General features: G+C 29.2%; 1 protein-coding gene across 1 annotated transcript in view; it reads left to right on the plus strand.

Moving 5' to 3' along the window:
• The window catches only part of LOC111675505, a 111,044-nt gene that overhangs the window by 68,331 nt on the left and 22,218 nt on the right, over positions 1 to 20,495 (plus strand). The window contains exon 6 of the mRNA XM_046947964.1: positions 11,736 to 11,925. Within this exon, the coding sequence (XP_046803920.1) occupies positions 11,736 to 11,925 (190 nt within the window). The remainder of the gene's footprint in view (positions 1 to 11,735; positions 11,926 to 20,495) is intronic.

A 20,495-nucleotide genomic window follows, 5' to 3' on the forward strand; every position in this document is an offset into this window, starting at 1 on the left:
TTTTAAAGTTTTTAATAATAGTTTTTAATAACAGTTAATAATGCTAAGCTTTTTTTAAACAAACTATAAGAATGTGTTTAATGTCATGCATACATAGGCGCAATAAAATTATTTTTTAATGTCAAATATTTAATATTTGTTTAAATAGTTTGTTTTGACTTTTATTTTAAACACGAAATGGGAGGACATTTTGTAAAAACATATTATGAATTTAAATTTTCCCCGTTATTATTATTACACCCTACACTATTTAAGTTTTATGATTGAGTTGATGTCCTATTTTACTAAAATAAGTATTTCATCAATAAATTTCGTAAATATATCAGTGGCATTCAACTTAAATGCTTCATTCTCTAATCTGGTGTTATGTATTATATGGTCGGCTACGTCCGACTATAATTTCTTATTTATTTTTTGTTTAATTTAAACATGTGTGTGCGTTTGAGACTGCTGCTGTTTTCAATTATAATATTATAAATTTATGGAAAATACAAAATAGTGTGAAATATACTTTAATGCTACTACACTTAACATATTTGACCTCAAGGTCTTCACATATACCTTTCACACCAATATATGTGTTGCTTTTAAAATAGTATGCAGGAGAAGCATTATTAGACTGCAGCATAAATTTTTAAAATTTCAACAACTATAATGTTAAGGAAGGAATTATAAGGAAAAATTACGAAATAAGAGTAAACAAGTAAGAAGTTATAGTCAGTCAAGGTCGACCATATAATACCCTACACGAATTAAATGTAATTTAGTTTTCATAATAAAGCATTTAAGTTGAATTGCACCTTCCCTCAGTTATACATAAGCCATTTATTGTTTAATAAAACTGTAGATATTTATGTAAAATTTTGATGGGGGCTTTTTATATGGGCTAGGTTCAAATGAAGACATATAATTATAAAGTTCATCAGGGTCATCAAGGCTAGTATAAAGCTTAGTTTTGTAGCTTTTTGTCTAGATACTATACTCGTATTAAAAGTAATTATGAACTTAAAAGCCCTATTTGCCGAGTTCAGTTGTATGGGGCATAGGTAAAATTATGGACCGATGTCAACTATTTTGAATAGTCTCCGTCTACAGTACCACAAAAGATCATGAGCCAAATTTCATTGAATTATCTCCAAAATTGCGACCTATAGTTTGATTACAATGTTTACAAACCCTATTCGGGGTTATAGTTCTATGGGGGCCAGGTGAAATAATGAACCGATGTTAATCATTTTCAATAGACTTCGTCTACGGTGCAATAGAAGATCATGTGCCAAATTTCATTGAATTTTCTCCAAAATTGCGACCTATAGTTTGATTACAATGTTAACAAACCCTATTCGGGGGTACAGTTGTATGGGGGCCAGGTGAAATAATGAACCGATGATAACCATTTTCAATAAAGTTCGTCCCTGATGCAATAGAATATTATTTACAAATTTCATTGAATTATCTTCAAAATTGCGAACTGTAGTTTAACTACAAGTTTTACTTAGACTGACAGATGGACGGACAGACAGACAGATGGACGGACAGACAGACAGATGGACGGACGGACGGGCAGTGGGACGGACATAGCTAAATCGAGTCAGACAAAGATTCTGAGCCGATTAGTATACTTTATGATGGGTATAGGACCAATATTATTGTGCGTTACAAACATCAACACAAACGCAATATACCCTCCCCACTAAAGAGGTATAGGGTATAAAGATTATTGTAACTTATTGCATAGATCCTTGTAAGATGCTCAATCTTTGGAAGATTAAAATAAATTGTTTTTATCATTGACACACAGCGAAATATTAGTCCCATATTCTAAAGTAAATATTCTCCGTCCTTATTAGAATCTTGGACTATCTAGGTGTACATCTAGATTTGTTAAAATACTGAAGTTTTCCTAAAATTTTTATATTTAAGGTTATGTCTCAATAAAAGTAATCTTAAGTTTTCATATGTAGTGGCAAATATTTAAGGTACATATTTATACCTGATGTGTCCCCGTGTGATCATTCAATGTATTATCTTATTGACTTCGGTCTTCCAAGTAATGCTGAAGGAATGCCGAACAGAGGTCATGCGAGTTATGTGGTTAAGCTTTTTGTCTAGGAATACTTCAGATATTGTCTGCATATTGTCGGAATTTTGAATATTTGAAAATAATACAAAACTCCTAAACATGTTATTTAAACAGCATACATAAAATAAAACGAGATTATTATAAATAAATTTAACAAAATGATCAAACAATAAAATCAAAAAAATATATGAAAATATTGCTGAAATACATATTCCTGTAAAGAGTTTAAGAGGGTTTTTATGAGGATCTTTTACAGTCCTTCTTAAAAAAAAAACAAACAAATAATATTACACACACATGTGGATTGAAAAAAAAACGTATTCCATCCACTAAATAAATATCCAGACAAACATTATGAAAAACACATGTTTGAGTTTAATGCTTCAGCGTGTAAATGTGTGTAAGTGATGATGGTAAAGGAAGGGAATTGCATGTTGATTGCATTTACGTGCATAGTCCATACTTATATTATGTGGGTTAACGAGCCACAGAACACATTCATACACACAACACTCTAGGAAAAGGAAAACAATCCTAAACAAGAGGTTAAATTCAAGTGCTAGTAAAATAGCATATAAATGCTACTGTTATGCTACAGCTTGCTTGCTTACTTGCTGGTGCTGCTGTACAAACAGTAGAAACAACTATTTTGCACTTTATTACCTGTTAAACAATAATAACAACAAACCATGACATCAACATTATTTAGAACTGAACAAAAAGTTCAGGTAAACATGCTTCTTTTGTAGAGATTTGCTTTTACTTAAGATTTTGTCTTCTTATGACCGAGCCTCTTTGTCAACTAACATACACATTTAATGTATTTCATACTTACTTACTTGGAATTGAAGAAACACATATGCATGTATGCAAGTATGTCTATTTGCAGTTGTATTAGAGAAATAGAGTTGTGCTAAACCATAATGTTGGCCCTAACTTATGAGATAAATGCTGTGGATAACAACAATCTTAATGTAAAAGCACATGCATATATGCAAACAAAAAAAACACATTTTGGTCTTACAGAATAAGTTTTCCAAAGATTTAAGTTTTTTGGTTAGTTCTTTCTGTTATATAACAGTTATTGTTTAATGATAGTTTTCGAAATCTCAATATCTAATAACAATTTCCATAATAGTAGCATCATATAAATGTGTGTTATTCTTAGCTGCTTTTTTGTTTAACAGTGTTTTTGTCAGACACTGTATTCCTAATAAATGTTGATCCAATATATACATAGCTATTTACTTGCAGTAAATAAAAGAATATACAAACTTTTATCTGTGTTGGTTGCAGATTTCCTTGAGCTTATTTTTGTTTTTTGGGTTCCTTATGGTGACAACGACATGTGTTTTTAAGTTTCTTTATATTTATATGTTTACATTAGGCTGCTGCAGAAAATATCAATTTAACTTTACGACATCATATGTATTGTTTTAAAAATTACTCCGATGCATGTCATACCTTGGTACACAACCTTCAATATAGAGTTATTTTAAACCCCAGTTATAGAGGTGCTTCCAATAACTCTATTCGGGATCTTGAATCTTGAGTTTTTAATTAAATATTAAGAGTTTAATCAGAACAGGATTCTGCAATATTCTTCCTTTACTAATTACACAAAGTTTTGCAAGAGAATGTTGGTTTGTTGTCCACTCAATGGAATCCCAAAGAGAAGTGATCAAAGGTATAATATACAATGATACAATATGCTCTTTAGCAACCGCACAATCATAAAAATATGTCAAAATAATGATCACTTTTTTGTAAGAAAACCACTCACTTATAGTTAAATGAAAATTTCTGATCTTTGTGGATCAAATAATAAAAGGCCACCGAAGAATGTATCATTTATAATCTTATCATTTTAATTTTGCAAAAATGGCATAAAATACTGGAGTGTGGCAATAATTTATGAGCAATGGTACAAGTAGGATATAAGGGGGTCCAAACACCACATTTTTTAAAGCGTTTTCAAAATCCATAATATATTCTTAATTTTTTCCTGGTTCGGATACTGAAAGATGTTCGCTTCAGTCTTATTAATTTTAATCTTTCCTATGTCATCACTTTCATACTGACCAAAAACGGCGATACCGCCTATCGATGGGTTTAATATGCAAAGATAATGGGACAAATTTATCAATAGTAAAACAAACCAAAAAATTAAGAAAATTATTTCCTTGTTTAATTGCTTAAATCATAATAATTCGTATAAAATAAACCAGATATTTATTGCGTATTCCATGTAACATAACAACAAAATTTAAAAAAAATAGTATCTGATTTTTTTTATGAATTTTAACAGCATTTTGCTCTATATCACATGTATTACATGTATTTGGCAAATGTGCCCCAGAGGCATTTTGGGGTTTAGTTAAATTTTCTTGTGCTTTAAATTATGTTATCGAAAAAATTATTAAGTTTGTTATTGACATTCTATAACCAAACAATATATTTTCTCTATTACAAAAATTGAAAATAGTTGGCACAAAAAATTAAAAAACAAAATATTTTCACAACCGTTTAAGGAACAATTAATAACGTCTATCTCTCGTCATATGTAAAGTTTATCTTTTAAGCTTTAAGAGATGATAGATAATCAATAAAAGAAAATTGTACAGTGTGACAAATTCGATTATTTGGTTTTCAAAAAATTCGCTATTATTCAAATGTGCCCCTTTGGCGAATGATCCCCCTTTGACCATATTAACAAAATTTTATTTTTTATTATTTTTATTTTTTTTTAATTTTTATTTACCACCCTATTATATTAAAATATTTACATATCTATCTAGTATATCTCTACAAGCTGCATATTACTTAATATATTTATTTAAGTATTTTGTTATTCTGGACTGTACATAGAACTGTACAAAAACTATGTTTTCTTGCCACTTCACTACATATTTGCTAGGTAAAGATTTTGTTTAATACCATATACAGTTGAACTATGTGCTCAACAAAGATCAGGTGACAAATTCAAGTTAAAACTGTTGTAACCAAAACTAAAGAAACTCTTTTAGAAGGTAAATATTTTTTTGGTTTTATTTACACATAGAAGTTATATCTTGAGGAATCTAAATAACTAAAGAGCCTTAAGGGGTAAATACATATGTATGTGGAGGAAAGTAATTAAATTGTTTGTACTCGTACTTGGTATTTATTTAAACTTATACTCTGTTATGAAAATGAGTTCGTAAGGAAATGAAAATGATATCAATATATTAGTCATATAGCTAGAATCAAAATTGTTACATTTTGTATAGTTTTAAGTGAATTTTCAATGTATGTTTTACTAAGCTTTAAAGTGTTGATCTATAAACTTTGAACAGTTAATTCTTTTTAAATAAAATTAACCTTTAATCACATCAAATGAATCATTTAATATGTTCTTCAACTGAAAATGTTTTATATATTACATTTTTTAATATCCTTTAAACTAGTTGAATAGATGACAGGTTATCATTACCTGTATAATTCTAATTTTAGTAAAAGTATTTTTCTGTTTGACAATCTTGCTCGAGCTTCTTATATATCAAGTAATATTTTGGCACACATGTCCACATGTCATTTACTTTATTATAAAATTTATAATGCAGAAGTGTTGTCTCTTAGTTTTATTTGTGGTTTTTATTAAAGAATTTCTAATGTTTATCCACTTGTAAACAAATATTTATAGCTTTCCCTTAACAGCAGCATTGCTTAAAAAAACTTCGTCTTTTTTTTAAATAACCATAGTTTTTGTTTCTTTTTTACTCAAACACACCATCAATGTCTTCCAACGAGCTCTTATGAAATCTCAACAATTTCCTTCCTTTGCATTTCCTATTTTTTTGTAATTTTTTACAAACACATAGTACACATACATATTAGTAGATGTGCTTGTACATTGTACAAGCTCTTACATCATAAGATTTTCCTTGAAATGTTTATTTTGTTAAGATCGTTATTTAAGTACGTGTGCAATGTTTAGATACAAATATACATACATATATATGTATGTCTGTGTGTATGGAAGTGAAAGAGAATGTTTTTGCAATGCGATTTTACCTTATTACGTTATAGTATAGACATTTCTGATAGTATATATATAGTTTGTATATTAGGGAAGCATAACTTAAAGATGGAATATATTTATCTTACATTTGATATTGATATTTTACTTTCATCTTTTTGAAAGTAAAATTTTTTATCAATCTTTCTTTACTTTGTTTTCTGTTCCATTGGTGTTATCCCAATAGAGACCAGATAACATTAAAAGAATCTTGGTTTTGATCATCAATTTAAAATTGTGCAAATCTATTTACTTTATAGCTTCTCTATTTGTATTTGCTTAACTATTCCTAATATTTAGTTTCTAATATGCTTGTATACTTCTTACTTTTCTTTTTTTATCCATATATACATTGTTTGTCTTACTGTAAATAGTTGTCTTTTTGCCATTTAAATTGAGGAAATATTTAAAGTCTTATATATTTTACAAATACATTAAATAAGCACAAATCTGAAAATAAACCAAGAAAGTTGTTCTTTTTTTGTATTTCCAAAAGCAAGGATTTTCTGTTAAAGGAAAAATGCTTACAAATGCACATAAACTGAAGTAGTTAAGAGATATAGAACGAGAGTAAAAGTGTAAAGTATAAAATCATAAAGCAAATACTAAAGGTTTTTGTGGTTTGATGAATGCATAAGTGTGTGTATATACATACGTATATGTTTATGTATGCATTTGTTATTTGCCAAATGTTGTTTGAGGTTTGCTATCACTACACCATTACGTACCTACTTATATGTATGTGGATGTCTGACAAAATCACTTATCTTGTTATATGACAGTTTTCTCAAATTTTATAATAAACATAACAAATAAAGGCGGATATCTGTATCTAGTCAGGATAAGCCTATATTAGTTTTAAACAAAAGACACCGACTAAGTCATCTTATATCAAAATTTGGTAGATTTTTTTTGCAACATCGAGAGTGTTTCCAATTGGCTCTGTCATAAAATTCCCTTTTTTCTAAATAAGTGGTTTTGTCAAAAGTCCACAGATATTTATATGCTCTCTTACAGTTTACAAATGTTTTTAAGTAAAAGTGTTTTTTCTATACCCTACACCTCTGCAATACTGTGGAAGGTTTGTAACTTTTTTAACCATCAACATATAAGTCACGTAGAGATTTTCTCAAAAATGTATCTAATTTTAAAATTTGCTTAACGAAATTGCAATTTTGAAACTGTCGTTTGAATGGATTCACTTTTACGAAGGGTTTCACATTTATAAGTATGGTTTATGATATCTAATAAAGATTATTTTAGCTAAATAATCAGAGGAATTGGTAATAACTTTTACTTTTGGAAAAATTGTGTCAAAAAATTTTCTAATAGACATTCCACCAGTCTATTAACTAATCTTTATGCTAATCAACGGAATAATGTATTGATGGTCTAAAGATTTTCGGTTTTCATTACCTTGGCGTATGATAAATATTTAATTCGATTTACATAGCTATTAAGGTAGTAAAATGTAGCATATTTTAGGGAGCAATTAAAAATTATGAAAGGCGTATGAGTATTATTTGATTTATTTATGAATAAAGTATACGTTTTCATACCCATCTATCAAAAAAATTGGGGGGAAAGTAAATATATTATTTGTCCTTATTAAATTCTAAGATGTCTGTCCGTCTGTCTGTTGAAAACACAATAGAGTCCGAATAGAAAGAGCTAGATAGTTAAAATTTTCCATAAATATTTCTTATAGGTAAGGTGTGTTTGGTATCGTATTTTAAAATGTGAATTTGACATAATTAAGAAGATCGGTCCATAATTAACCCAACCCCACATATAAGGTCCCTCTCAAAAAATGACTTTAACAGCCACTTCTTGGTTCCCCTCGGGAGCATGTTACCTTGGTGAAGCCTCCGCCTTGATGTTATTGCAATCCCGGAGTATAAAGAGGTGCCTAATACCTTCAGTCTTGGTGTTATTGCAATCCCGGGATATAAAGAGGTTACAGTCTACTTTGACTTAGTCATTGCATAGATTGAAAGAGGTCAGTTCAGAGCACCGCATAATATGGTACTACGGGTGGCCAGTTGACCGCAGTACTATGTCCTTGCTGGTCAGTTGGTTAAGGTTCCTTCGGGATCCACGTAGTGGCTGTGTTTCAAACCCAAATTCGTGGAGAGAGTAAGTGGCGGTTAAAAGACTGATGAAAAATAAAGTCAATATTTCGGGATAAGTTCGGTGCTATTGCCGAAAACAACAGATACCCCACAGAGGAGTGGCTGTGAAATTAAGCTTTGGAAATGAGTTGGTATTAATTGTATATGGAACGGGATGAATGTGAGGTTCGGCGGGTCTTACCCCACCCGTCTATGTAATGAATGTGTCATATGTTTTTCTTTTATGAATATGTCGTATGAATGAGATGTGTGACGGGTTGAATGTTAATGGATGAAAGGTATCATATACAAATGATACCATTGAATTTTCCTTCCTTGTCCAGATATGTTCAGAGTATACTCTGTTCATATCAGAATTACCACAGTGTGTCCCTGTGAGTAAGAACAATGTCTTCGGCTTATTGATGAATCAATAGAGCCCATCCAATGGTCAGAGATTAGATATCTCGAGTACTCTAGCAAAGTACTTGTGCATGGACCGGTCAAAGCCAATGTACAAAAATTGCCACCTGAGTTCTTCATTGAAGAATAAAGGGAGATAATAGACCGTTTTCAAGTCTACTCAGTGTATGTAAGGGACCACCATAAGATAAGGCCGTCAAGGCAGGTGCTCACGTTAAAACTCTCGAAATTTAGTTACTTCTTGCAAGAATGTACAAGTATAGCGCTAAAATTCGACATAAGTAGGTGAGCATAAATCTCTCCACAAGGGGGAACGACCGTTCTCCCTCATAAGGCACCCTTCAGAAAACAAATTTTAACGAAAATTACTGTGCATTAATAGGTGTTATATCTACGATAAAAACTACTGAGTATATCGATTTTGTTGTATGTAGATTATCATTAATATCTAAAATGATCCAGCCAAGTCCTTTCAATTTTCAGTTTGTTAGTTGAATGCTCAATGGGGTCCAAACGAAAGAGTAAGACGAAAAAAACTTTTACGTGTTAGTTATATGTTAACGGAAATTGTTCTAGTTATAGTAAATTAAAATAAATATAGTTCATTATTAGTCCAAATTTTATAAAATTATCAATAAAATAACAACATGAAGTTTCGGTTATCAGCATAGACAACACTTATACTTTAGGTTGTATACCTCCATTATATATGTGAATAAGAAACATTGTTACAAACTTATGTATGATGTGAAAAGGTTTCAAAAATTTGCAAAAGAAATTAATTAGAAATGGAATTAATCATAAATATCGTTAATAATTGAACAATAATTTGACCTGCTCCTTTCACAAATCACTGTAAATTTACTGATAGTGTAGGTTATCTTACAATCATATATGACTGTTCACATTTTCTTGTTAGTTTTCTTTTTGCTTCTATATGATATCTGTATACTTTTCTCCTTTGATGTTCTTTCTTTGCTTGTTTACTTTATAAGATCTTGATTGTATATAGTAAATAAGAAATGCGTGATTAGTTTTTTCTGTACAACTTTTAAGAGGGTGGTCTTAGGTATAATTGATTTTTTTTTCTCCGTAATCAAAGAAGATAATTATCTTCAAAAGAACATTGTGGTTTTGAAGATAATTCTTATTATTTAACCTATAATAAATATTTGACCTCTATAGAAGAGAAAAAATAAGATGTGGGAAGAAAATTAAAAATAAGTATGTATTTCTATATATTTTACTACTTTAAGTGTTTGTTTAAATTTAAAATTCTCTTAATATCTCAAAATTTCTAAAAGTTACCCGTAAACACTTTTAGTGTTGTCCTTTGCAAACAGCCTTTTCAATGAAAATCTCTACATGCACAGAAATGCAATTGAAACCTTAAAGGAATTTTGTCTATCCAAGTAGTTTCGTATATCAGAGTTAATTTTGAATGACAACGATACTATACGTTTAGTTCTACTACGTTTTTGTTGCCATCATACCAAGTTACTCAAATGCAATGAAAGCAATCATTGCAAATTAAAAGCAACATTCTTGTCTAACTAATGAGTACTCAGATAAACGGATAAAAATCTATTTAGTGGTATCTATAGTTAGTGTAATTTAAAGATGAGATAAGTAGTAAAAAGAAAAGTTACTATTATGGGAAAAACATATCACAAATTAAATTTCTACTAAATATGGTTTCTAAAAGTTACAGAAATTGACAACAAACTATAAAAACTGAAAGCGTTATTATAAAATAAACTGTAAAATAATGGAAAAAATATGATAGAAAAATTAACAATATTCCTTGATGTTCCTCACTGTGATGTTCACTAGTTTATTATGGGATTTTCATTGTCCCAATTGATTTATACTTCTAAAGTTATATGATTATCGTAATATTTAAAATGATTGTATTTATTTATAGTCGAAATATAAAAGCATTCTTTTATACTTTTCAATTTCTTGTCGCAATAAAAAAGCCTATATGCAGATATATTTAATTTACTTATATCTATGGTTTCATATTAAAAAAAAAATATGTATATACTTATGTGTATTCAATTACAATATTAGTCTGCAGTTAAAATAATTTATTATATGAAGTGTCTTAGGAAAAACATCTAAAAACACTTTGGTTACAAAAAGAAATGTTAACATATATAGATATACATAAGTGTAATAATAGATACTGATAAACACATTTATATGCACATAATAAAGTGAAGAAAAATCCAACACTTAGAAAGAATATTAATACATTTATCTATATGGTAAATCTAAAGTGTTTAAAATTTAATATTTAAAATTCAATTACTTACACATAGCAAACACATATATGTATGTACATATGCAAACAAGATGTGCTAACAAATTGTTGGTTTTATATTGAGATTTCTGATAGTTCTGGTAACTGTTATCAAAATACGATTTGTTTTTTAACAACCATTAAGAAAAAACAATTTTGAGATTCATTTCAAAATTGCCTAAACCGTATAGAAAGTTAGCAAGTTAGTAAGTTAGTAAGTTAGTAAGTTAGTAAGTTAGTAAGTTAGTAAGTTAGTAAGTTAGTAAGTTAGTAAGTTAGTAAGTTAGTAAGTTAGTAAGTTAGTAAGTTAGTAAGTTAGTAAGTTAGTAAGTTAGTAAGTTAGTAAGTTAGTAAGTTAGTAAGTTAGTAAGTTAGTAAGTTAGTAAGTTAGTAAGTTAGTAAGTTAGTAAGTTAGTAAGTTAGTAAGTTAGTAGGTTAGTAAGTTAGTAAGCCTTTAAAACTGCTGGGCTTGTGTTTTGCGTACTTTGTAAATTTGTATATCTGCAAAATACTCTAATGGATTTAAAGCTGTTATAAAAATATTTTTTTTTATTTTTTCCAATTTTATGGTTTTTGTGTGAAATATTTTTGCATTTCCGATTTTTTCTCACACATTATTAGAATTTTTCTATAACAAATTATTTTTACAGATCCATATTTCTACGTCACTTTATTTCTGTATATTTATTGTTGTGATTTTATGTTCCAAACTTCTTTATATTTATTATTTTTTTCTCTTTCTCTTTCATTTCCTAGATATAGTGAAATGTACAACAATCCCATTAAGGCTACAAACATGGAACATCGTGATGTTGTTTTAGATATTTTATCAGATGCACGTGTTGTTGGACCACTAATGCAGACAGGTTTATTTCATGCTGATGTGAATCGACATAATTATATGTATGTTTTCGGACACAATAGCTTTGGTGGACCACATGCAAGCGTAAGTATACAGTGTGTTTGTTATTCTTCTTTCATATAAACGTGTTAACTACATAACTGTTCACTATTAAGGTTAATTCGTTTTCAATTTTATACAAATGGAAAATTGAGAAAATAGTGTTTAGAGAAAATGTGTTTACAGGTATGAGAGCATTGATATCACGCTGTTTCAATTAAATGAATACATATTACAGCTTTTAGCATACTTATGTGTCAAAAGTGATTTAGGATAAATGGTTGATAGTGATGGTGCACAATTTTAGAATATTAAAGAAAGTATATTTACTGTGTTTAGATTTATATGTAAATGATTCTCCATAACAATATAAATCTATTTTTAACAAGAAGTCCAATTATATTATATAATTTTTTGACATATTTAACTTTATTTTATCGGATCGTCACTGTCTTTCTACATTTATAAAACAAGTGGAATACAAATAAGAAATTATAATCCGGCGACGCCGACAATATAATACCCTATACCTGTTACAAAAATAAAGTGTGATTTAGTTTTCATTATAAAGCATTTAAGTTGAATTTTACCTTGCATCAGATATACTTAAACCATTTGTTGTTGAATAAAATTGTGGACGTTTAAGTCAAATTTTGAAGTGGTCTTTTTATAGGCGCTACGGTCAAATGATGTCCTATAATTATAAAGTTCATGAGGGTCATCAAGGCTAGTGTAGAAGTTTGTTTTGCAGCTTTTTGTCGAGATAAGAGTATATTAAACATAATTATAAACTTAAAAGTCCTATTCGGCGAGTTCATTTGTATAAATGCTAGTTTATATAATTGACTCGCTATTTCTCACCCATGGGGACCCATACCCCTTTTATGCGAATTGTGGACATTTATCTTATTTTCTGAAGTGGCCTTTGTTGGAGGTGCGGTCCGATTATTATAATATTCGGATATTTACCTTATTTTCTGAAAGAATCTTTGTTGGAGGGCTAGGATTAAGTGCGGTCCGATTATTATAATATTCGACAGGATTATCAACTCAAATATAAAACTTATACCACTTTTTGTCGAGATACATAATTATCAGGTCAAAAGCCCCATTCGTGGTGCTCATTTGTGTGAAGGCTAGTAAGGATAATGGATCGCTCTTTCTCAATAGGCTTCATCCTTGTAATCCTAACCATTTTCAAATAGAAGAACAAGTACCAAATTCCATTGAATTATTTTAAAAACTTTGACCTGTAGTTTGATTAGAAGGATTAAATAGACTCAGAGAATGATTCAAAGCAATTGCTATACTTTTAGGTGGATAGCACAAACCCGATATACTCTTCCTACTAAAGTGGTAATGGAAATAAATATTATATTTTCTTTTATTAAAAAACACATTGATTCAATAAAATTAAGCTTTATTAAATCAATACAACAAGTAATCTTATCATTGCTGTCTTCTCACTTCGCATCTTAAAGATATTATACATTGCATTAAATTTCAACTTAAATTCCTTTTTCTGGTAAAGGAGGTGGTGGGTGGTTTGAGAAATTGACAACCTGTATTTAATCAAGCTTAAAAACTCAACAGCAAACTATTTGAGGACGTATTAAATGTGAAAATAATAGCCCATACATGAGCAGCACACACAAATATTTACAATTAAAGAATTTCTACAACAGCTCAAAGTATTTATTGGTTTGGAATTTTATATTATTTTGTCTTCCTTTTTGTGAAAATTACGTATTGGTCAAGCAGCCATAAAACGTGACCTCTTAAAATAGAATTAAAGCAATGACAGACAAGAACAAATGTTACAATTCTTTGAAAATTTTGCTAAAAGTAATATTCCATTTTTATTACATTTACTTTAATTACAAGATACGCATGTTGTTGAAAATTACAAAAAAAAAAGAAAACCCAACCAAATATTGCTCATACGCTCGGTTAGAGACACACGTTGTGCAAATTCATCAATATGACATATTACTCATACGCCCAGTGGTTAGAAAAAGGTAATAAAATTAAGAATAACGAAAACCATCATAAACAAAAACTTTATAAATTATGCATCATTAATTTATTTACATGTTTTATTTAGCAAATTATTAACACAAGCTTATTAAGAATTTCTCCCTTTTAATTCTTAATATTCTGACATAATTTGTATGTACGTGTGTATGTGTCATTTATTGTTCATTTATTTATGTCTGTTATTATTTATTTTATTATATATTTTGTCATAAGCTTTTAATATTCCTCATAATTAAATTAGGCTGGTTTATTTGCTGTTAATCACCAGCACAATCACTCACATTTTGTTTTCAGTTACCAGGTTATTAACATATTTTCGTTTGCCTTCAAGCTATTTTTTTGTTTCTTTTTGTAAAAATATATAAATAATTAAAATGCGAACAATGTATGAATTTACAAAATATTTAAAAAGGTATTCAACCATATTTATTATTTGGGGCATTGCCTTTTGGTATTACTTGTGGTGACATGGTATTTTTTAATTCACATTACAATGCACGCCGTAAGATGTCATCATTTTGTTTGCATATATCATATTGTGTAGTTTTTGGAAAATATTTTTATGTTTTCTTACATGGCTTTTGTTAAGTTACCTATAAAGTTAGGCAAATATCTTCATCAGAAGTAAAATTATCAGAAAATACTCATATAATAGGATTCAGTTAAAAGAGGCATAAGAGGCAGGCAATGCAACACTAAGAGTTAATGTGAGTTAATATTGCTAAGGCCCAAAAATGGAAAACACACAACCTATGAGTAGAAAAAATTAGCTAAGTTTTCTACATGATACCTTATGCTTTAGAGAAAAAATAATTTTACGTACTAAACCCTTACTACAATAGATCAACATTTGGATGTCTTAAAACCAAAATGATAGAACTAATAACAGTTTTACCCACATTTTTATATTGTCCGTCACCATTATTGTTGACTTGAGATGTCATCATTTTGAAGGTATAAAAAGATTACTTTCAAACCAGAAATATAAGTTTAAATTTTGACTTTGACAAAAACATGGTAATGACTTATACTTACTCAACAACAATATTTTTAATGACTACTACATACCATATAATCAGTCTATTAATGAGTTACAAGTAATATATTATGTAAGTACAAACTTTTCATACCTACCATTACAAAATATTGGTTTTTTTGTTATTCCGTTTGAATTGCCCGCCCGCCCGTCTATCTGTGTCTCCGTCTGTCTATTGATAACATGATAGAGTCCAAATGGAATTGAGCTATAATTTATCAAAAATACCTTTAGTTGATGCAGTTTGCTTGGATAATAATTTAAAACCCTCTTTAGAAAATTACTTTATCGCTCATAACTGGCAATAAGAAGTATCTATACCGGTGAAATTCGGCACAAACACGTGTTATGAAAACGTTTTTAATGCTCATAACTGTCTTAAAGAAACATACATATGTAAAAAATAAACACATACAAATAATAAAGGAACATAAATCTCTTCGTAAAATTGTATAAGGTTCGTTAAATAATTGACCCTACCTTCATATAAGGTCCCCTTAAGAAAAAGACTTTAATGCTCATAACTAATTTTAAGAAGCATATATGGCAATAACATTCCACTTCAAAATAAGGTCCTTCATATATAGGTCCCCTTAAGTAAAGACTTTAATGCTCATAACTAATTTTAAGAAGCATATATGGCAATAACATTCCACTTCAAAAAGTTTTATAGAAACTGAAATCATTTTCATACATTTTATGAGGATGGGTTCAAAATTGATCTTACGGTCCATATAAGGTCCCATTCAGAAAATAAACTTAACGCTGATTAATGGCTAAAAATAAGATTACAGCTGTGAAATTCGATATAAACAAGTTTCGTATAAGTCAAAATCTGTCTACTATATTTTTTAAGGAATAGTTTAAAATTGACCCTACTCCTATAAGGTCCCCTTTAATTTTAATTATTTATTTAAAAATTTCGATTATAACAGTAAAATTCTATTTAAACTAGTTTTGTGCAAGCCACAAGAAATTTATCAAATTTTATGGGAATCGTTCTATAATTGACCCCACCCTCCATATATGGTGTCCTGCAAAAAAAAAAATGACTTAAGTGCTTATTACTGGCTGTAACGCTCAAGACCAAATACAGCGATGAAATTTCAATTTCACATAATTAAGTTTTGTATGTGAGATTCTAAACTAAATTTGAAGATTATTGGCCAATAACTAATTAACATTTTCCTTTAGAAAATTACTTTAAACATCATGGCTAAATTAAAAACACTCCTACTTGTTAGTCTTGACATGTTATGTTAGGTTGATATTACAACAAATCCGAGGAAATACACCTAGGCCACAATCGGACCTATGGTGCGCTCCTTATCATGAGACAAGAAAAGATGGAACTGAATTAATTATTTTTTAGTGTTCAGAAATTCAGTTTTCTGAACGTAATTCCTAAGAATCCTTCAATCATTGTTAGTCAGGAATGTTGTTTCCGGAATAACATCACTTCCAAGGAGAGTTTTCGTATTGCTCTCATCAGGGTCACTCAATAGGATTTTCTAGGTTTTACCCACGGTTTCATTATTTCAAGAAGTCTTATGGAATTCTCTCACCCATATTTTCCTCTGATATCGCCTTCTGAATTGCCTTTTGGCTATCGGTAAATATATTGAGCGCTATGGGCGCCATATTTATTCTAATTCAATCTACGCATTCCGTTATTGCTTATACTTCTGCCTGGAAGCTTGTGTTATGATTTGGTAAACGTCGGTATATTTCAGTACTTGTGAAGACCTATAGTAAACGCAGTGGACAATTTTATTTTTATAAAGACAACTTCTTACTTAACTCCCTGTTTACAGGCGATTGTAGTAAGTACTTATGTAAGCAAGCGTGGTAGGTACTTGCTTTAAATGTCAAAACCCGTGTTAAAATAATGACTTAAAATGCTATTGTGTAAGTAATTTATGGCATTTGGGTTTAATTTTTCTGAATATATGTTTTTTCAGGGCATGTTTAAAACATGTGTGATTTTTGTCGGAAAATTTTGTTAAATTTCAATTAATTTACATTTCTGCTTATTGCCTTCAATCAATAAATATTGATTACATTTAAAATTAATTGCTGAAATATAATAAATATTTTCTTTTCTTGTTAGTTTACACACACAAATATGTATAATCATTTGATTCTACTAAAGAAGATAAATATTTACTACTAAGCACTCAATCTAGCTAATTTATATATATATTAATAATAGCTTACTCTTTGAAAGCGTCTTAAAACTAATTATTTAAATAATATGAGCATATTAATTAAGTGCAATTATTTGTATTAAACTAATAAATATTAAGATTAATTCATTAAAATTACAAAAACAAACTTAACTGGTGTAGAAGTGAATTGATTTTAACTTATTTTATAAGTTCAAAGTAAGCTATTTGTTTTAATTAATATGGCTTTAGTTAGAAATTATAGTCTTATTGTAAACGCTTTAATACATGTAAGCAATATTAAACAAGTCTACATAATTATCTTAGAAAAAAACTAAAAATTCATGAACAAATTTGAAAGAAAATACAACTTTTATAACTGCTGAATTTTTTTTTGTCCAAAAACAAACAAATAATAGAAAAAGGTTTTTGACACCAAACTTTTTGCTGTTTACAATATGAAAGCTATAAAAATGTCTGTGTAAATTTTAAACTTTGTAACGTGACTCATATAATATTTCGTTATTCCTTTATTTCATCGTCATGGCTAACACCCACCCAAAAATAAAAAAAAAACACACACACAAAAGTTCATGCCATCCTTCACATAGGAATACTTTTAAACATATGAGTTGTTGGTAAGATTTGTTTGAACTTCTCAATTTTCGGGTTTGTAAAGGAAAAACTAGCCATTGGTTGTAACAACAATGTCACACCATCATCTTTTATGATTTAAACAAAAAAAAAAAGGAAAAACTTACAGACAAACTTTTCATAAAGTTCTATGACATTTTTTTTTCATTCTTTCTTCATTATATTCAACATTTTTGCAACAATTTTTTATGAGATTTTGTTTTTTTTATATAAACAAATGTTTGTAAAATATATTCATACATATATATTTGATTGTATATTTAGGATTTTGTGTAACAACTTTTTTCTTCTTTTCTATGAACTTTATTTTTTTGTTTGGTGTTGTATTTTCAGTTTCGTTTTGTAATAACTTTAACGTTTTCATGTTTTTGGGTTGTTTATTTGTTTGTTTGGCTTAAATCCAATTCATAATAGTCCAAATATATAAATACATATTAATATTAGGGTGTTGCCTTTTATAAAGTTTATTGTTTTCCAATTATTATTGAACTAGATGTTGATATTTATGCTAAAAAACATCTACAAATGTTGGGGACTCCTACTTGCGATCGTTCGTTTTACATATATTCACCCTGCAAAAGCTTTAAGCTTCTAGCTCTAATGGTTTCCCAGCTATACGCATTTGTTTATTTAATTCATATGTGAGGTGACATTTTCCCCAAATGTTTATATGGATGTGAAAGTTCTGGAAGATTGGGAGATTCTAAGTAAAATTTTGATGGGGGCTTTTTAGAAGGGCTAGGGTCAAATAAGGGCCTATAATTATAAAGTTCATCAGGGTCATCAAGACAAGTATAGAGCTTTTTGTCGAGATACGAGTATATTAAACAAAATTATGAACTTAAAAGCCCTATTTGGCGGATTCAGTTCTATGGGGCCTAGATGAAATAATGGACCGGTGTTAACCATTTTCAATGTGCTTCGTCTACAGTACCATGAAAGATCATGTGCCAAATTTCATTGAATTATCTCCAAAATTGCGACCTGTAGTTTGATTACAATGCTACCAAGCCCTATTCGCTGGTACAGTTGTATGGGGGCTAGGTGAAATAATGGACCGATCTTAACTATTTTCAATAGGATTCGTCCCTGGGACAATAGAAGATCATGTAACAATTTTTATTGAATTATCTTCAAAATTGCGGCCTGTAGTTTGATTGTAAGGTTTACATGGCCAGATGGACAGACGGAACGACATAGCTAAATCGATTCAGAAAATGATTATAAGCCGATTGGTATACTTTAAGGTGGGTAAAGGACCAATATTATTGAGCGTTACAAACATCAGCACAAACCCAATATACCCTCCCCACTAAAGTGGTGTAGGGTATAAAAACAAGTAAGAAATTATAGTCGAGCGAGGCCGAGCATATAATACCCTACACCCGTCACAAAAATAAAATGTGATTTAGTTTTCATAATAAAACGTTTGAGTTGAATTGTAGCTCTAAAATTGCGGCCTGTAGTTTGATTACAAGGTTTACAAGTCTGATTAAAAAGTTTATATGGATGTATAGACGAAAGGACATACCTATATCGATCCAAAAAATGATTCTAAGCCGTTTAAGAACAATAATATTAGGCATAGGACATGTTTCTCGAAGCTTTTGAGAAACATGAAAGCTAAAATTTCTTACTTTTATGTGTCATGCCAAAGATTTCTTAAATAACCGGCCTTCAGCAGCCACAGATGGATTTCAATAACGGCTCTTCAGCCGTATTTAAGGATTTTCTTTTATATAGAAAATCATCTAACAGCATCGTGGGGAAAAAAGGGATACTATTTTAGAATGAAAAACTTAACAATATGTAAAATATTTTTTAAAAATCTTTACCAAAGTTAACCAATATTCAGGTTGTCTGACTGTCTTTAAATCTGCCTATTGACTTTTTGGATTTTCATCTAAAGGTCTGTGTGTTGTCTCTAGTATGTCTCTTTATATAATTTTCCTAAAGCATTACCCTCTTCATAATTTTCTTAAATAAACAATTTTACATAAAAAACAACCCTTATATACATTAGAGTATCTCGGAAAACAGCCGTATTAATTGACAGAAAAAGAAATAATAAAAAATTACTTTGAAAGGATCCTTAGTTTCCTAGCAGCTCTTTGTACAATATGTTAAACAAATATTCACTAAAATATTTCGAGATTAGCTTCGGTGCACAAAATTATTGTTGATGTATTTAAGAGACGTATTATTTTTCTATTTACAAAATTATTTCATAATTGATTTGGTCCAAATGAGAATATATTAGATTTTTTTGAAATTTGTATTCCTCATATAATATTCTTAAAGGACAGTATAACAAAAATTTTAATTATAAACTCAAAATTACGCAATTTTTGAAAATATGGCAGAACTTTTTTTGGACATATTATACTGACATTAAAATTTGCAATCGGTGGTAGGAAACTGAGGCTCATATTTAAATACCTTAATACTCATCGTCTGAGAGGCATTCATAGAAAAATCTGGTTCACGGTTAACCCTATTGTACTTACATATGTATATGTTCATATATTCAAATAAACATTATGCATATGAAATAATTTTCCGGCAAAAAGCCGGCAAAGGCAACAGACGAATAACAACACAAAACAACAAAAGACAAATATTAATATTTTTTTATTTTTTTTTTTTATTTAAGACCCTCCATAATTTATTTGTTTTTTATTTTCTTCTTTTTGGTAACATTATAAGACAAATCACCAAACAAG

Source organism: Lucilia cuprina, chromosome 4 (genome assembly GCF_022045245.1).
Source record: "Lucilia cuprina isolate Lc7/37 chromosome 4, ASM2204524v1, whole genome shotgun sequence".
Classification (NCBI taxonomy): Eukaryota; Metazoa; Arthropoda; class Insecta; order Diptera; family Calliphoridae; genus Lucilia; species Lucilia cuprina.